The following is an 18,553-nucleotide window of genomic DNA, read 5'->3' as shown; positions in this document are numbered from 1 at the left end:
TGACGTCGATTAAAGCACCCATAAGTGACAGTCCGCGATTTTATTTAAAGCCCTGTGGGACCCTAACAGAGGATTAGAAAGGTTAGGTTATAGGTAGGTAGGTAATTAACTAACCATGAAATTTTCCCCGTGCTTATTGGTGAGCATATGCGCGGCCTGCGCCTCTGCGTGCGCGTCGCGCTCGGGCAGATGCAGCGCCAGCATGCGCTCGGCCACGTAGCACAGGTCCAGCGAGCCCGCCGGCCCGGGGAAGCTCGCCGACCGCGCACCGCCCTGCAACATACCACGATCACTGTTAATGAGGGCTATCGTTTTTTGTCTCACTAGATGGCGCACTGTTGCGTGAGGTTTTTAAGTATGGTTTTGAAAGTCTGATATTACGGGCGTGAAAACAAAGTTTAGATTAAAATCATATTTAATAAACCTTAAAACCGTACCATATAAATATCGAGCATGCCACAGTGTTGCATAGTCCCTGTTTTGTTCTGAAAAAAGGGAGGACAAAGGTTTCCGAAAGACAAAACTGTCTCAAAACACAGACATTCATTGCCCCGGAACGCATATTTGCCATAATTAATTTCAGATATTGCAAAATATTCATAAAATTATTCTAATTATAAATAAACCCGCGTAGCTCACCCAAAAACTATGAGATTTGACATTTCGGAGACCTCACGCTACACTAGCGCCTCTAGCGGCGAATTCATTCGCGATAGCCCTCATAGGGCCCACTGCCTTAATCAAAAGTATAGTGACTCCTAGCGCCATCTAGTAGGCGAGTATGGAAGCTCGCGCCATCGAAGTTTTTCAACTCAGACGCACATTGGTGATCCCGAAAATGGACAAAAACGCATCCTTCAGGAACATACGCGACGATGACGCAGTCTCAAAACAAGTCAGACTGATCACACTGTACGTACACCTCTAGCATGTTCATCATCATCCCAGCCTATATACGTCCCACTGCAGGGCACAGGCCTCCCCTCAGAATGAGAGGGCTTGGGCAGTAGTTCCCACGCGGGCCCAGTGCGGATTGGGAACTTCACACGCACCATTGAATTGCTTCGCAGGCTTGTGCAGGTTTCCTCACGATGTTTTTCCTTCACCGTAAAGCTCGTGGTGAATTTCAAATGTAATTTCGCACATGAATTTCGAAAAACTCACGAGGTGCGAGCCGGGGTTTGAACCCACGATCCTCTGCTTGAGAGGCCATAGGTCAAACCACTCGGCCACCACGGCTTCCTCTCCCTCTAGCATGTTACTACATGATATATTATTATAATAATTCCTGGTATCTATCTACCGGTGTTAGACTCTGATTGCTTTTACAGCTACGAGTATCACATACAGGGTAGGTAAAGCTCCCAGGTGAACACCTCAGCTTGATAGCACCTAAGCTGATATTCTGTTACCTACCACAATTAATTAAGTACAAAACTTAAAATCCTATTATGCCCCAACAAAGGAGCCTAAATCATTCGCAGATTTTCAATTCTGTAAAGGGCCAAAAACCTACTAGGGCAGAAGTATTATTTGTGGCCACTGTGCCGTTTATGGACATTTATTGTTTAAATATGCGTTTATGCGTTGTTTAGTATTTATTACTATAAATTTATTTCAAACGCATATTTAAACAATAAATGTCCATAAACGGTACAGTGGCCACAAATAATACTTCTGCCCTAGTAGGTTTTTGGCCCTTATAAACTTTATTCGTTTTAGTAAAAACTTTTGAAAACTAACTAAGCATATTATTTTAATATTATAACTTTTTATATATGACTGCAAATGTCAACTGGTTTTTTAACTTTGACTTTGGCTTCCATATTGCAATGCCTGAAATTGAACCTTAACACAATTGAACGAAGGTTGCTTTTGCATTGAAGTAATGGACGTATTATATAGGTCGTTGGTGTGGAACCAGCGGTGCGTATATATGAGTCGTTGGCGTCGAAAAGGTTAAATTCTCATTATATTTGCATACTAGGTTCAAGAAGAAAATGTTTTTCTGGTTTTTTGCAGGTGGTAGGACCTTGTGCAAGGTCCGCCCAGATTGCTACCACCATCTAAGCTTGCTCGCTAATCCTGCCGTGAAGCAGTAGTGCTTGCACTGTTGTGTTTCGGCGTGGAGAGTAAGACAGCCGGTGAAATTCCAGGCACGTGAGGTATCCCATCTTAGGCCTCTAGGTTGGCAAGTCTGCAATACCCCTGGTGTTGCAGTTGTTTATGGGCGGTGGTGATCTCTTACCATCAGGAGACCCACTTGCTCGTTTGCCATCCAGTCGAATAAAAAAAAATAACGTAGGCATTAATTTTCTACGTTATTATGAGGAAATACTCACCAATTAAACGAATGGGTGTTCCATGTTATCGAACGGAAATAAACAGGTTTCTTATATTTCCTTTGGGACACTCTGTTATTTCAAGCTTGTGAGTGAAGCTTACGTTAATGAAACTCCAAAGCCGTGTTTTTAACCATTTACGAAGGAAAACCTTTTTAAGTCTTTAACATATAATCTGCGAATTATGTAAAACAAATACTCATTGCCCAAAAGTACATCAATTAGTTAGGTACTGTGGGGACTGTAACTAGGTAAGAGCTTAGGTACTGGGGATCAACGCGCGTGACTTTAAACTTAGTTCAAAATAAACAACTTCTTCAATCATTTGGATTTATTTCAGAGCTTAAAAATACATTTACATAGCATAGCACCAGCCGCTTAGGCTATCGGGAGCAATCTGCGCTCCGGCATGTATACCGCTGTCAATCTGTTTTAAAGTTATATTCTAGAAACACAATATAAAAAAACCTATATAAAACTAGGTTAGTCTAACCTGCCAGGTGGTCAGTTTTACCACCTGCCAGCGGTATACAGCCTAGTTCCTACAGTACTTAATCTAATTATTTTAAATAATAATCGCTATAGGTAGGAAAATTAATTATAATAATGAAATTAGTAAAGAATCTAGACCCTGTCACCGATCTTATCCTTGTGGTTACAGTTATACCATAGTCACTATAGTATAACTATAGTATAGTGGTTATATAGCTAGGTTCAATTTTTTAAATCTACTTTAGCCTCGAAAATTCCGCTGGGCGTCTGGGGCCTACAAATAAGGTGACTTTTATTTTACATATTCCTACATGGCTTGGGAGCGTTTTATTTGGAAGTTTTATGTGTGTAAAGTGCTTAGAGATAGAAGCTTTACCAAGTAAGCGTAAAGATATAAATTCAGCGAGTCTAAAAAATAACATAAACAGGACTTAAAATAATTGTGAGATGCGCTGATTATAAAGACGTAAAAGCTGATTATAATCATACTGCGAATATTCTATAGTGCGTTAGTTAGTGCACTATTACTGCACCTTAACGAAATATTAATATTGACTTCAGTTTTTTATTTAATCAGAGTTTATTTCGTGATGTTATCAATATTTATCGAGATATGTCAAATTCTCATGTTCGCCGCGACAAGGTAGCGACACAACCACTCTTAATTATTGCAGTTGAAACTAATTAAAACCAATAACACAACAAATATGTATGCAGACAAAGTACCTACTTTTATCAAAAATGCTTCAATCCAACCACATAAACGAAATACCATTCCTACTTCTATTGGTTACCAGTCGTATAAACATCAAGTAAGATTAACTGTAACTGTTTTTGTTGAATGCGACAAAAACGTTATCTACGACTAAAGTAGGTGGGAAGTGACAATTTTAAAGGTGTCAAACGGTGACATGGAGAATCTCGTTTTGCTACGTTTAGTCCGCGTGTATGTATTTAGAGGTCGTAGGCGCGAGCGCGACATAGCTCGTGAAAGTGACGCAAACGCTACGTAGGCGCAGGCGCACGCGAAGTAGAGCCTCGGGCTCTGCCTCGACGCTAATCCGATTAGCGTAGTCATACCTTAAGCTGTGCTTATGTTCGACGTAAATTAAACCCATTCGAGCATGAAGACATTAATTTAGACTGCCACCCAACTAAACCGTTACGCCAAGATAACTTAAGATAATAGCGTAAACTACTGCAAATGTATAATCATATAAGTATTTTCTTTTTTTAGTGCGGCTTGTGGTGAGTAATGACACACGTTTGATAATAATTGCTCTGTAAATAGACGCGTGCAAAGGTGATTTGTCTTCCACGCACCATAATTATCTTAAGATACTATAAACGTGCTCGTGACATCTTAATTCTTACCCGTGTAAGAGTCCGCCTATAATTTGTCACCTAGGGAATGCACTTCGAATAATAAATATTTATTCAATACACGAGCGTGAAATATATCTATAAGAGCCAAACAGCAACCACATCTGCGTTTTTTTTCTAGCTACGTACCTAACTGAGTACTTTTAGAGCGAGCTAGTAGAGATCCAATGATCAGAACATGCTACCGTCAGATATGGCGTCTCTATCTTGATCTGAATTTAGTCTCCATATAGCTGACCGCACTTTATCTAGCACGATACGATATTTATCAAAAATGACCTGGGAAGGTAGAGTTGCTATATGAAGCATGTTGAATGGTTTATGTTCCTAGTGTTTTGAATGTACTTACTTGTTCCCTTGTAAAGGCACTAGCTGGAGTGGCCGGAGCGCTAACTGCCCGCGTCTGAAACAATAAATATGATTTTTTTAATTAAACTTAATTTACTCTAGTTTTTAATTTATTTATATTGTTGCGTGTGATATATTCGCAGAAAGAATCCTTGACTGAATACTCACAAGGTCGGAGACTGTCATTAAAATGAAATCAAAAGTACGATGTAATTTGATCTTAAAGTTTTTTGTTGTTGCTGCGCCGGGGCGTTGATCAGACAGAAGATATATTTAATTCCACAAAGAAAGAGTATAGCGTGCACTGCAGGAAAACAAATTGTAGCATAGTATTTAAAAAAAAAAACGAATTAAGTTTCAAAAGTTTTAAATAAAGAATTTGTTATTATAAATATAATGGTATTTTATTTATACGAAATATATGAAAATATATATTTTTCCTACATTTAGCTTCACAAAAGGCCACACTTACTCTACTTATTCATATTAATAGATAATTGTACTACAAGTTCGTGATCCTCTACTAATTGTAAGTGAGTAAAGAGGGCCGCAGAGCCTATCGCGATTGGATGGACGTGTGGACCCCACAAAGCTGATAAATGAGAGAATGAGGTGGGGCTTAAGTGATTACTGCAGTTTAAGGTCGGGTTATTGCGCCTCGTGCTCTAAAGTTGATTATAACGACGGAGTTGAGGTAAAAGTCCGAGGTAACAGAAATTTCAAGCGCACTCTCGAGTAGTTACTAGCTGAAACAGTTCTAAATATTAAACAAATTTATCCATATAAGATAAACAGAAATATCCAACTGTACACTATCCTGTAGTTATAATAAGCAGAAGAGATGAAATCTTATAAACATGTTGCAATAGGTAACATTATTTATTGGTAGGAAACTTTTCTACACTGTTTCGGAACTTATAAATGGGTAAGGCCGCGAATTTTAACCAATGTGACATAGAAATAACATAAAAAAAATACGTGGCGTTACCATAAAACGTAACGCAAATTTTTATAAAGCCTAGATCAAACTGGTAAAAATTCCCATTAGATAACGTATGTATGAAAAAAAAATTCATGTCATATAATAAAGTGAAGTTTTTAGTTTTACTAGAACTTTCTGACGATACTGATCTTTAATCTGTCCTATATGAGATCTATAGAGCTAAACATGAGAATGTGGAAGTAGAAGTACCTCTAGTTGACGAACATCTTTCCAAAAGTGTATCTTTACATGCCTCTCTAACACTGACAATAAGGTGCACATTTATAAGCATAACGAATTTGGATGTGGTTTTTTTTTATTCGACTGGATGGCAAACGATCAAATGAGTAAGAGATCACCACCGCCCATAAAAATCTGCAACGCCAGGGGTATTGCAGACGCGTTGCCAACCTAGAGGCCTATGATGGGATACCTCACGTGCCAGTAATTTCACCGGCTGTCTTACTCACCACGCCGAAACACAACAGTGCAAGCACTGCTGCTTCACGGCAGGATTAGCGAGGAAGATGGTGGTAGCAATCCGGGCGGACCTTGCACAAGGTCCTACCACCTAGTTGTGAGCATGCTTGTGACTTCGACTCTACAAGCTATTAAATACCTCAAAGAAATGGCCAAAACCCTAAATCACAGGTTTTACCAATTTAGGAAGTAGTATCTTAGTTAAGTGGACAATGTAAAAAGATGTTTTTGGAAATAAATTATTATGATTATTAAGTTTAGGTAACAAATGAACTAAGTAGGTAAGTGAATCTCTCCGTTTGTCTCTCACTTTAAATACGCTATGCATGTAGCAGGACGTGAACACAGAACTCGCCACAATTCTCTTGTGCCGATCCCTGCACCTACAGATTAAAATTTATTTAACTTCAAAATATCCATCTAACTAACTTACTGTGCGTGCAGTCATTGGAAACCTAATAATAAACTGGTGTAAGTTAGAATTTTTCTGTGTGAACTTCCCTTTACCACATTTTTCGTTACGTTATGTACAAAATACGTAGCATTGTAAAAAATGTAACGTAATCGTAACGAAAGTGTAACGTATTTTATACAAAAAATCGTTTATCATGGTGAATAACGAAATTTTGAACATAATAACACATGCCACTTACATGGAAAAGATTACCCTATCGTATGAAAAAACAACCAGTTAAAATAATCACTACTTACCCTTAAAATCGAACAAGCACTTTCGACGTTTTTTCGAAAAAAACCTCCGCGTCACTTTTGATGGCTGTTTGTCAACAAACTGATGAGATTTATTTATCTCATCGATGTTGCCCTATTAGAGTATTAGTTGCCAGTGTACAAAAACAAATTTCTACTGAAATTGGCGTTAAAGATAGCTTAATTAAGCGTCACCTAAGTATTCGTAACGAAAACGTGGTTTTTTGGCACGTGAAAAGAAATAAATATAAAACATGAAAATTATTTGATTATCATGATTCCGCAATCGGTAGGACTATCGTTATATCATAAAATTTTGTTTAAACAAAATCATGATCATGAGAAGTTAAATAGCATGAAAATAATAAGGTATTAAGTACTCGTGGTCAAAAAAATAGTCAATTTTCGTTACGTTTTGGACGGTAATATATTTTTATTATTTTTTTAAAAGGGTTTAAATCAATTATCTCATTTGCGACCTTGAGAGTTTATATCGTGTCATATAATAAAAAAAAAATTAAACCTCTAGGTGTTATCAGTTTTTTTTTATCAGCGTTCCAAATTTGAAACGTCCAAATTGGTCAAAATTCGCGGCCTTACCCAAATACCGTTTTCAGATGCCGACTATACATACTCTACAGCGAAGGGTTAAAATTTAAATGACATTGTGTGTTAATATAAAAGCAAGGCCCAATTGCATAATAAAGTACAAGCTAATAGTATTAGTGAATTTCAATACAAAATCGCTAATAATATTAGCTTGTACTTTGTCATGCAATCGGGCCCTGATTGACAATTATTGCACACACCATAGGTCTCCTCGGCGGCGTATCGGGAGCACTCCGAGAGCGTGTGCGAGCGCATGCTCTCGTGTAACCCCACTGCAGGTGGAACACGGCCCGCCACAGCGCGAACGCCAGCCGGTGCAGCGCGCGCGCAACCTCCGCGCCCGCGCCGGCACTTGCTTCGCTGGTGCATCGCAACCGACGCATATCTTCATCTAACTCTCCTTCCTAGTCTCCACATTTAAGAATGCTCCGAGTTCATTGATCGTTTTTTTTCGGACTTCGATGCGGCATCGACAAAGTTTCTCGCATCTTAAAAGTTGTTGATTCGTGTAATTTCATCCTGAACACTAATAAACGAGCTCAATTAACTTAAGAACCGTGAAGAAGCAAAACAATCGGGGTTTGTTACCGCTTCCTTATAAACAAAAGACTTAAATCATTCCGTAGCAGAAACATAAACAATGAGTACCCTGAGCTGGAGACCGCAGGAACGTGCGGTGTGTGAGATTTAGGGTTGTGACCTATTAAGTAACAATGCGTTTGCTCTTGTTACGTTACAGATCCTAACACAAAAATATTATCAAGGTTTTTTTTTCAAATATAGGATAAACAGGTAATTTAAGTAGTTGAAAACCTTAATTGGCAAATTATTACGATTCTATTAAAAATAATCTTGTATACCTAAGGCCGGCGGCAACATACCTACCGATTCTGTTTCCTTTTACAAAGAACAGAATAGAAAATAATAAACCAGAAGGCAAGCTACCGGGTCGGTAAGTAAGTGACGAGTGGTATATTACAGTACTACATTTCTATGGCATTGTATTCCTTATTATATTTTGCTATATTTTAGATAACACAGAATAAAACCGGTAGGTCTGTCGGTAGGCACGGAATGCCGAGGACCTGGGTTCGATTCCCAGCGCTGGTCTTATTTTTCTGGTTTTATGTGACAAGCTGAGATATGAGGTGCATAGGAGAAATTCGTGTCTGTATCGTTGTCCAGCGGTGGTGTAGCGGTATAGCACACGGCACGAAATGCCGAGGACCTGGGTTCGATTCCCAGCGCTGGTCTTATTTTTCTGGTTTTTATATTTCAGTTTGTATTTTCGAGGTAGGTCTGTGGTCGGTATAAGTCTGGTAAGTCAAAAATAAGTAAAATGAAACGTCTAATTTAAAATGAATTAAGAAAAAGTTCGCTATATAGCTACGTCGCAATGTGTTTGTAATAAATAAACTTTAACTTGAACAAAAAAAACACTACATATCAATGATATCGCTTAAACGAAGTGAATTTGCTGTGAAGACAATCTCTAAAAGTTCTACGAAAGTAGCCAGCCCTAGTAAAAATTGGTGGAGTGGAGTGGCCGCTACCGGGGGCGTGCATTACACGCGACTGCATAAACTGCATTTACTTCCTGACTTATCCCGTATTCGATTAAATAACTCCCATGTTATTCAATAAAGTTAAGCGCTTCAGTGAAGCTATAATCAAACTGAAAATTGCGTGCATAAACTCGTTGTTTTTTTTATTAGTTAGGTGTATATTTAAACTTGAACTGGCTGTGTGTAAATAACGATGAAGTTTTTCAATTTAATTTTAATGTTCTTCGAATCAATCAGCTTAGTAATGCTCAGGAAGTATATGGCACCTACTTTAATATGTACATTAAAATGTGGGCTTTAAAATACAATACAATACAATGACTCTTTATTGTACACCAAAATAGTAAGCAATACAGAAAACACAGAGAGAAAATTACAAAGTAAGCAATAGACGGCTTATCGCTTCAGAGCGATTTCTTCCAGGCAACCAACCTTCTCCAATAGAAAGAAGTAAAGACTAGCTACGACTATTACAGCCGGTGGTGGTGGGGCTTTATTTACTACAGTGCCAGAAAAAATAAATGTTGGGTATGCCCAAAAATTAAAAAGGCTACTTAGTTTCAACTTATAATTGCTTGCTTATAGGTAGACAGCTTTTTATCTGGTTAGCTACATGTTTTTTGTTCTGTCTTCATAATTATTTCAAAACAAATAAGCTCGTAAAGGTTGTCATCGAATGATCAAGTTCTACCTACTGTCTTGATCTTGGTAATGAAATGATATGCATTTTTAAGCAGAGTAGAATAATTTTAAGGACAGGCAACTCGATTCCTGTGAATTACGTAAGTAAGTAGTTCCAGAATTAACATTTTGTGAGTTATAGTACGAAATTACACTTCTGTTTTTAATTTTTTAATGGATTCACCCCATGACGTCACGCTGCGCGCTGCACTAATAGGGTGTAAACAGCGACACCGCATAACCCTGACCTTCCTCACGCACGCGGGGGTGAACGACCTCGGGGGTGCGCTTCGTCTAAATAAAAGATCGTCACATGTCGGAGAATGGCCACCGACTGCAGACGAGACGTCCATTTATTGCCATTCAGCGGTTTCTGTGCCGTCTTCGTTCATTTTCAATAGTTTCAGTAAGTGCTTCGGAGTCATGTGGTAGAAGTATCCAGAGCAAGCGTGTAAGTTTTTTATCGTGTGGTAAAAAAAGTTCCTATCACTAATGCGAAGTCATTTATCTAATTTTCTGTTCTATCTATTCATATTAGCGCCTGATATGAAAGTAATGAATGCAGAGTAAATAATGTAATGTTGGTTATCTTGATAGTGTAATCCTCTCATAGAAACTGGTATCTCATTAGGAACACACACTATCTCCGTGCAATTAACTTCATATTAAACTTCACTGTAGTTGATCTAAATTTTCCTACTTCATTTACAAGTTTTTTTTCCTCTTTTAGACTTTATAGTTCCATTCAAGATAGCAAATCATTTCACTCAAATTCTGTTAATCAGCAAAATTAATAAACATAAATGAAAAATCTGATATTCACAAAAAAATTGGTACGTTTTTTTAGGAGCACTGTCACCTTACACTATCACATTTTGGTTGAAGTAATGTTAAGAAGGCCGTTTTTTTTAATACTCTGACAGTGGGCGCGGAGGTGGCGCGCGGCGCGTCGCGAGATGCACTGACGGCGCGGCGCCGCAGCGTCCCGGCGCTCTCGCCGCGTCGGCGACGCTGCGTTGCTTGGCAACCACATCTGCGCCGGCTAGTGCGGCTGTTTTAATCACCCGCAACATTTTAGGTCGAACTGAATATTTCTGAATCTACTTGGTTTTAAAACTACCTACAGTAAAACTAGTGATTTAGCGAACATAATAAGTAGAATAAATTGACGATACTTTACATTCATCTATCTATTATTTATTTATTATCATTATCAAACTAAATTAGTAAGCGAGCTCATGCTACATAACTCTATTTGCTATAGCTTCCATAAAAATGAGAAGTTCGATGAACGTGTTTCTTATTACTTGATTGCTACGGTAATTAATTAATTAAGATGATGATCAAGCTTCCGTTACTTTTATTTAAGCGACCAAATATCATTACTAATAACCGTCCAAGAAAAATTATCAGAATTCTTTCTCTCTTTTAATTTAAAACATTATTTTTCCCACGGAACAAGAAGCACAAACATTTACCAATACATTCATCGCATGCACAGCAAACACCAAACGTGATTTACGTCTAAAATATTTACCTTGTTACTCCAAAAATTTAGCTTAACCCTAAACTTGGCAGCGTATCTAATAAGATAGGTACATAATTTAAGATACTCATCTTTTTGTTTTTTTGTTAGTTATTTTTGTTAGCCCTACAAGTATCTAACAAGACTTGAATTGACTACACTTGTCTCAACTTGCCAAGTTTAGGGACGTTTTAAATACTTAAACCTAAAATTACAGTATTCTTTAAAGCGGACATTGTTCTACGATAAACTGAGGTTTGACGTATACGGTTGTATCTTGTCTACCTCCAAAGTACATTTTTTTAATCTCATTTAGGTACAAAATGAATTGAAAAATTTAGCATGTCAAGGCTTTGCTTGATTAACTAATAAAGCACAGAAAAACCAAACTATTTACTGTGAAGCTCAAAATTAATTCTATTATAATGCATTACAAAGAGTAGGTTGATACCTACCTATGTCTGTTGCAACATTTGTAATGTAACTCTACACTATTTTACACCCAAAGTAATCCGATGGCAGGCCTTCTACCAGGTGGACTGACGACATCGTGAGAGTTGCGGGAAACCGGTGTATGCAAGTGGCGAGTTGTCGTTCATTGTGTCGGTCTAAGGGGGAGGCCTTTGTTCAGCAGTGGACGTCTGGCTGATGATGATGATGATGAATCCGATGATAGTCTTCAATTGGTATAAAATTAAAAATCGGTGCGCTGCGCATAAAATCGGTGTTCGCGCTCAAACAGGATTTATTTTTATTCCCGCGCTCGAATCACAGATGTGCGTTTAATGCACGCCATTCGTCATTGACCGCGATATAGCTTCAACGTTTTAATACTTGCAATGCGTCATATTAAATCATAGCCAAAATCGATAAAATCCAAAAATCAATGGTTTACGCCACGATTTAAATGAAAATGGCATTGACAGTTAATAACGAAGTAGGCCCTAAGAATTGATAATAAATTCATTCGTACCTCTCATATTTATATGTACTATCTTGAGGTACATGGTTTTGATAATACATATTCCGAATATTCCTCTCTACTCCTCCGCGATGTTACGCAACTAATAGTAGTTTATTCTATCTCATTCTTTTCATTCACGAACGCGAGCGGTGGGCCGACGCAGGCGCATCGCTCTGGCGGGCGGGACGCTTCCGTAAACAACGGCCACACGCCGCCGCCGACGCCTGCCTGCCTGATGCCAGACTGCGTCGTTACTGCAACTAGGGACCGGTGCACCGTGGGACTCTACGTCATTTTACCTCGTACTAAACTTATTCTATGATTTCACACTGTCTACACTATTCGATTTACTAAATAATAAAGCTTTAATTTACAATTGTACATAAATAACGCAACGGGCCAATGGCTCTCCTTGTAGTTGGTATTCATGGGCGGTGGTAATCATTTCCCATTAGATGTCCCACTTGCTCGTTTGCCTACCTCTCATAATAAAAAAAATAAAAATATTTAGTATATATGTAGGTATAATGTGAGTTGAACTTGACAAGGTTACGACGGTTTTTTTCTAACTCAAGTAATTTCCTGGTTCGTCAAAACACGCTAAATGTATTATTTAACTAGCCCACGTTTTCGACCGCGTGGAATTCGGTTGTCGCGCGTTGTTCCTTCGGGAACTATACATTTTCCGGAATAAAAGTAGCCTATATGTCATTCTATGGCCGTCACTCCGTTTCGACATGCAAGACGGACAAACATACAAACACACACACTTTCGCATTTATAATACAAAGTATGGATTACAATTTTAAACCAAAAGAGAAGAACTATTAGACGTACGATAAAGTTATATATAACGGTGTTTGGTATGGACGCAGCTTTACTTTAACGACATACCTGTCTGAAAAATATTATCTTCCTGTGTTACACAAGCTAAAGCTACATTTAGAATAATTTAGATGATTGCTCGTTTATGCCCAGCCCTGGATATAGTAACCATAAACTGCTCTACGCGCCTGCACTTCTTGTAGTATATTAAATGGACTACGAGTATAAACTATATCGCATGATTACTACAAAAATATTTGAAAAATTGCACATTGCATTAAAATAAAACACGTAAAATGAAGAGTTAATATTGTAGTAAGTCCAATTTTGTTTCGGAGTCGAAGAAAGTATTCCACGTGTCTGCAACCCACGCGATCCATTTCTCGTGAAACTGTAGTAACCTCTGGCTCGACCTACGCGGCTTACGTTGTTTACTTCGGCAATATGCTTCCTGCTGTACAGTAGAGCGACGTGGTTCTCAGTTCTCACGGCTCCTGTCAACCGTACGGAGCTAAGGGCCAACTCGTGCATGCCAATCACGTACAAATAATTTCGCCGCCAGCCCTAAAGTTGCGAAATGTGGCAGTGCATTTTCAGAAACAAAGAGGACTTGTTGTAGAAATTATAGGCTCGTTTTCATAAATTATTTCATGGTATTGATGACGTCTACTTTGCGAATGTTTTAATAATTCATTCAACTAAGGTTTCAGTTGTAAAAACTTAACAAAAATGTAATACATTTAGGGGCTGTTTCACCATCCATTGATTAGTGTTAACTGGCGGTTAGGTGTGATGCCGTCTCTATTTGTTTTGTTCGAATAGACGGAGACGGCATCGTATTTAACCGTCGATTAACGGTAATCAATGGATGGTGAAACAGCCCCTTTAACTCCGGATATACGATGTGGACGTGGGAAAACTCGTTCACGCGGGCGGCACCGCAGGCAAAAACTAGTGTATCGTAATAATTGCCGTGCCGGCCATCCCACGCCTTGCTATTATAATTGGGCACATAATAATTGTTACCTAGACGCAATGTTACATAAAGATACTTTTTTTGAGAGTCGCTGATAATTTTTCTTTGAAACAATTAAGAAAGTTTTTTTTATATTAAATTTCCAATGTCTTAATTTTTCGAAACAAAACCAGTAGGAGGTAAATATAAAGATAGGGTTATATAAATCCGTGTACTAATACATCTAGTTTCTTTATATCTGAAAGACATTGCTACAGAGAGGTACCTAGTACCTGCCTATTAATTAATAGTCTCTCTAAAGAATAACCGAAATAAAAACGAAACTTTCGAACGCCTACTCATGCAGGCAGAAAAGTAAATATTCAGTTTGAAAGAAACGAAAGCAAGCGTAACGTCCAGCAACAACTCTTGCCCAAATATTTACACCGTGTCTTCATATTTACGTTACGATTCTAAGAAATAGACTTCCTTGTTATTTTATCATGCTTTAAGTCCATTAAAACTTTTCTTTAAAGTCATACTGCATTAATTTTAACAGAACACCATAGAATTTACCGAGGGAGAGTACTAAAATTGTGTCACGAAAGATACACAACCGTTGTTCGTGGTAAGAGCTTGCACGTCAGCGTTATTAATCTCGCGAAATTTAACGTTGATTAGATTCCCATCGATAATCTCGTAATTAAAATGAATTGCTTTTGTCCATAATCGGCTGTCAAAGAGACCGCGCGGGGTCGAGCGTTAGATAACTGATTGGGCGATCGCAAACTCTCTCACGATGCCGCAGCGATACCGCACCGCGCGGCGCCCGCGGCGTCCCAGCCACAGGGATACTGGGAAATATTATAGTGGTAGCGAGATAGCGCTTAAGATGTGAAAGCCTAGGTATAATAAATAATTACATGGACCTGATAAATGAAGTTTGCCGCATTCCTTATTTCCCTTTACTTATTTGCTAATTAATGATCGCCCGTAACTTTAAGTACCTACTTCATTTGTTTATCGTCTACACTCAAGACTAGAGCCTTAATTAGAGAAAGACTATTAAAATCTAAGTGAAATGAATTTAAGTTAAGTAATACATGTGCAGCAAAAGCATTTTCCGCATTTGTAGGCAACGGATCTTACAATAAAAAGTGCTTGATGCCGAACTAACTGAATCGTGAGCCACTGTGGTACCATTTAACAGAAAATGTAAAAGTATGACATCGCATTATCTGATAAGAAAAATATTATGACAAGTACTGTGAGCACGTTCTATACGGTGGAAGAATCAATACGATAGTTACAATTTACAATAGGTACATCAGGATTACTCGTAGCTCTACAAAATAAAGCTTTGTCTTAATTTGTTTAGATGTTCTAAAAAATTATGTTATTGATGTAAAAACGGATCAAATTACTAACCAGCAGCCCAATCACGTCTCGTCGTGTTGTTGTGATTGCGGCGACGCTACACACACTATCGCGCCATCGACGTGAGGGCCGCCTTCTCTATTGTTTAAGTGTCGAATTTTATTTATGACGACGGCTGCCACGCCATGGCCTATTGCACCGACACCTGATGCCCGATGGCTATCTCCCGTCAGTGGTGGGTGGTCGCGTCTTTCTAAGCTATCACATCAAAAACAGCAAAAGTCTCGGCTAAAAATGAGAACATAATAAACCTAATAATTAATAAAATAATAATGGATTTAGCCTCGAGTTTAATACCTACTCGTTAATTCAAATTTCAAAGAAAATGTACATATGTATATGACTTAGTCAAACATGTAGCTAATAGGTAGACCTAGTTAATGTCAGCATAAATACGCCCCCACCTGAGATAAAGAATAGTTAGAAGACATTCCTTTGTTGTTGGCCCGAATAAATGACATCATTTTAGCAAATTAACCTCGCTGACATTCCAGACTAGTGATATATAGTGTAAATATGTAGGTATGTATTTTAAAATCTATTGCTACTAAACGAAATATTACCACATAGGTTCCTATTTACAATGTGTTTGACCTCTCACGCTTGACACAAGACGAACATAAAACCATTAAAATTCCTAAAACTCTCCGAGCGTTCTTGTGCTGAATAAACAAATATTGTTGGTTACCGACGTAATTTACAAGGCGCCGCATACGAATAGGTCTTAGATCACGCATTCGCCTTGAGATTTACATTACGTAAGCAATCCTAGTTAAATTTAATTCTATGAGGTAGAATGAGGTAGTACATCGTTTTAAACCGCAAATAGCTGGGTTACTTATTTCTAAGAACCAGACTATTTCTTTTGCTCTGGGAATTCAAGCGAGACGCCTGCTAAAAAACAAGCGAAAAAGGTCTCAGAATATCGTACCACTATCTACACGACTACTGTGCCTCGTCGCTCTAAATTATTCAGTTTGAGGGTTTCAGGAGCTAAAACACGGCCTCATCTGCGTATCCTTTTCTCTGAATGCATACATTATTCATGATTCTCGTTTGATTTTCTTTCACGATTTAATTTAACGTTATAAATAAAGTTTTTCGATTGGTGAGACAAAGACGACACACGACTGACCCAGTTGCAGAAACTTAACTTCTGGTTTTATTATAAAGCTGAAGTTTCGCTTTAAAAGACTAGATATTCCGCCCAGAGTGACCTAGTTAAAGTACAGCTACATTCTGAAACTTCGTCAGGCGACAGCATTAGCCAGTCGGAAGGAAGCCCCGTCGAGTCGGTCCATCAATTACCAATGGCACAATTACTCCATTACACCCCACTGGAGTGACATTAGAGGGTTGGCTGTCAATGATCACACTCCGGAAAATGTCGTTACGATTTTTCTTAATGCTTTTAACTATTATAGCTTACATATCGTACCTACATCATTCGTTTAGTAAATTAAACGTGGCATGTTTGTTGTCTTGACGTCCTTATAACGCTAAGGTTATCTTTATGTGTGCTCGAGTAGATATAATTGATATAAATTGCTAGTATAATGACACTTACAATTTTCTGAGACGATGTATTGATGACTTACTCGTAGGTATACAGGTTGGCTTTAAATTATTCCAGAATATTACAACAGATGGTTGGTTTAGTTTGACAGAAAACTTCCATAGGTCATTATAATTTTTTTAATGGTGGTTGACAAATGTGTCCACATGTCACAGGGAAATGATAAAAACAGGAATTTGATCAAATGAATGAGAAATTGTGACATTGATCGATGTTCAAGGTGTACCACATCAAGGGCTTGACTACCATTGAATCAAAAATTCCTGATGGTTTTTTTTTTAATTAAGCCTAATACCTGCGGAAATATTCCAGAATAATTTAAAGACAACCTGTATAATTAATTAATTAAAAGAATTACATCATTCATCACATCATCATTAAAGATTGTGTAGCACAAATAATAACAACTGAAGTGATTTTTAAATCAAATATCTATCAATATTATGCGAAACTATGTTTTTAAGTTGTGAAAGTAATTAGTTCCCGTGGGATGCAGACGAAATTACGGGTAACAGCTAGGTACGAGTATAATAGCAACAGAAATTCGAGTTTAGGACCGGAATAGAACAGTGAAAATTTCAACTCAAATACGAAACACGATCGCGTGGGCGCCAGAGCTCAGATTCGAAACAAATGGCGCTCTATGGTCCCTGAAGCAACCTCACGATAAATGGCCATTGTATCCGGTCTGCTTAATGTCATGCTGACGATCCTTTTCATATTTTCATTTAATAAATAATGTAGACACAACACACACAACATGTCAATCGAATATGATTTACGTTTTTATAAAAAAAAAATATAAGCTTTTTTGCTGACTGTACTTTTAGTTGATTCTACTTGCATTGTCATACATACAAAATAAAAACCGTACCAAGTTTCAAGTAGCTGCCGTTAACCGTTGACGAGTTCCACTTACGGTGACGACCCTGGTTAGACCATCAGAATTTCACTTCACCAATCAATTCATATTACCAGTAAGTGGTTGAAAAATGTTTTGCAAAATTTTACACCACAGCTTACTTACGAGTACATAATAACGTCGCTAGATAAATAAAATCTTAAGAAAAGGGTGTCATGACTTGTGAAGCCGACGTCAATTATGAATGTGAAAACAGCAACATTTTCCTTGGATCGAGTTGAGTTGTTGTTTTTAGTGACAAGTCGAGGTGGTCCCGGGCACTAACCCTGACTTTACGACCGACTCGCGCGAGCTAGCACAAAGGTGCATTAGCTAAACAACAGGAACTCTGAGCTTGCGGGTACGCCTCTAAGGCTCGTATTCCAGTTTATAGAACGAAGCACATTAAGCAAATGGATTATAGAATACTAAACTTGACACGCGGCTTTGCACGCATAAACTATTAGATCCGGCAGCCGAAATGAAATTCCGAGATTTTACAAAATGTTCATGGGAATTTTCAAAAATTACCTACGCCGTGGTCTTCATTTATGTTGATGATAACTAATGATAAACACCTGTGCAAAATTTCATGTATCTAGACTTAGTAGTTAAGGTAGTTAAAATTTGGTATTTTACAAGGTTAAAATGATAAAAAATAGCTAGCTACATACCAAATTCCATCTAAATCTTTCCAAACTTTTTAGCGTGAAAGTCTAACAAACAAACGCACGTTTTTAGTCACAAACTTTCGCATTTATAATATTATGGATGGTAGGA

At 38.0% G+C, this 18,553-nt stretch overlaps 1 protein-coding gene across 9 annotated transcripts in view; it reads right to left on the bottom strand.

Annotated features, from left to right (window-relative positions):
- Positions 1–18,553, bottom strand: part of by (focal adhesion protein tensin) — a 120,990-nt gene that overhangs the window by 32,493 nt on the left and 69,944 nt on the right. For 8 of the 9 annotated variants that reach the window (XM_074085690.1, XM_074085691.1, XM_074085693.1 and 5 more), the window contains 2 exons: positions 4,567–4,620; positions 115–273 (listed from right to left, as the gene is read on the bottom strand). In XM_074085690.1, coding sequence (XP_073941791.1) covers positions 115–273; positions 4,567–4,620 — 213 coding nt within the window. Of the gene's footprint in view, positions 1–114; positions 274–4,566; positions 4,621–7,544; positions 7,871–18,553 lie in introns of those variants that run through there. The other variant, XM_074085697.1, reaches the window with a different exon arrangement.

Source organism: Choristoneura fumiferana, chromosome 3, assembly GCF_025370935.1.
Source record: "Choristoneura fumiferana chromosome 3, NRCan_CFum_1, whole genome shotgun sequence".
Lineage (NCBI taxonomy): Eukaryota > Metazoa > Arthropoda > Insecta > Lepidoptera > Tortricidae > Choristoneura > Choristoneura fumiferana.
The sequence above is the reverse complement of the archived record's forward strand: the minus strand, read 5'-3'. Positions and strand labels throughout refer to the sequence as shown.